The sequence below is a fragment of the Limulus polyphemus genome, unplaced genomic scaffold (assembly GCF_000517525.1).
Source record: "Limulus polyphemus unplaced genomic scaffold, Limulus_polyphemus-2.1.2 Scaffold10161, whole genome shotgun sequence".
Taxonomy (NCBI): Eukaryota; Metazoa; Arthropoda; class Merostomata; order Xiphosura; family Limulidae; genus Limulus; species Limulus polyphemus.
In genome coordinates, this window is record NW_013675771.1 from 12,948 (window position 1) to 14,439 (window position 1,492).

Below are 1,492 nucleotides of genomic sequence, written 5' to 3' on the forward strand. Positions count from 1 at the left end.
ACATGGTTATGTTTGAAATTGATTAGTTTCACCTGGTTATGTTTTAAATTGTTTAGTTTCACCTGGTTATGTTTTCAATTGGTTAGTTTCACACGGTTGTTTTAAATTGATTAGTTTTACATGGTTATGTTTGAAATTGATTAGTTTCACATGGTTCCACAACTTTCTGTTTGTTTATTTTTTGTTTTCCTGATTTAATTTATACCTTTAAGCTGCTATGAATTTATTTTATTTACAGTCCTTTTATACTGTGGCCAAATTTTTCGAATAAAACATAGCATCTGGTATAATCTGTAATAAATAACAAGTAAACAATTTGAATACAAAAAACAAAAACAGATTATATCATATTTCTGGTGTAATTAGCATTGTGCTTGTTTTGTATCTCTAGCACATTGAAGATGGAATTCTGAAGATTCCGAAACGTCTGTTAAACGTTTCATGTAATTACGTTACGTTTTCCGAAAAACTGATCGGTTGATAGCATCGTCTTACATGAAAACATATTATTATATATTTATCAAAGAAAAAGAAAAAGAAACACATGAACAGAGAAAAAACTATATTTTCTTCGTTATTACAGGCTATGATATTTCTTCACGACAGTTCTATCCGTTCCCATGGAAACCTGAAATCTTCTAATTGCTTAGTTGACAGCCGCTGGGTTGTAAAGATTACAGACTTCGGACTACACGAGCTCAAGAGTGGATCTGATCTGGGAGAAGACAGTACAGATCTGGAGAAGCAGTGTGAAAGTAATAGTCAATCAACTTCCCGTGTAACGCATGTTTCTTATTGTTGTTGTTTTTTGTTTTTTTTATAAATGAAACACGGCCCGGCTAAGTACAGCATACCAAATATATCGAGAGAAACTGAGCTAATACCCCCCGACAATAAAACTCAGAAATATGCGGAAGTTTATTTATAATAGCTAGTATTAATAATTAATGAAACGTATAAAGCTATTATCATTTTTGTTACAACGTATCTTTGAGCATTGATATGTTTTCTAAGGTGATATTTTCCATTAAACAATTCAGGGCATTTCGAGCGTGTTTTGTTTAATCTTCTTGAGATAAACGTATCTTGATGCTAGAATTAAATCTTACGTAGGTGGCGCTTGCAATGGATAGAAAAACGTCCTTTTATTTACTCTTGTCCGTCTGTTTCTTAACGTCAAAAACTACATGTACTTCTTACTTATATGTATATATACACCCCCTGAGAGTTCAACGTAAAGTATCAGGGATTACAACAACAAAACCTGGGTTTCGATACCCGCGATAGACAGAGAATAATAGTCCATTGTGTAATTTGGCGCTCAACAAGAAACTCACGAACCATGTAAGCACTTGCAATTTTGGATCTAAAATACTTACACTGTTTAACAAGAAACTCATGAACCATGTAAACACTTGCAATTTTGGGTCAAAAATACTTACACTTTTTAACAAGAAACTAACGATTATGAAAGTGGTGCTAGTAAACCTGT

At 32.7% G+C, this 1,492-nt stretch overlaps 1 protein-coding gene across 1 annotated transcript in view; it reads left to right on the plus strand.

The window, feature by feature from the left end:
• Positions 1-1,492, plus strand: part of LOC111083573 (resact receptor-like) — a gene marked incomplete at both ends in the record, with an annotated part of 14,172 nt that overhangs the window by 10,020 nt on the left and 2,660 nt on the right. Inside the window, one exon of the mRNA XM_022380184.1 lies at positions 584-755. Coding sequence (XP_022235892.1) covers positions 584-755 — 172 coding nt within the window. The remainder of the gene's footprint in view (positions 1-583; positions 756-1,492) is intronic.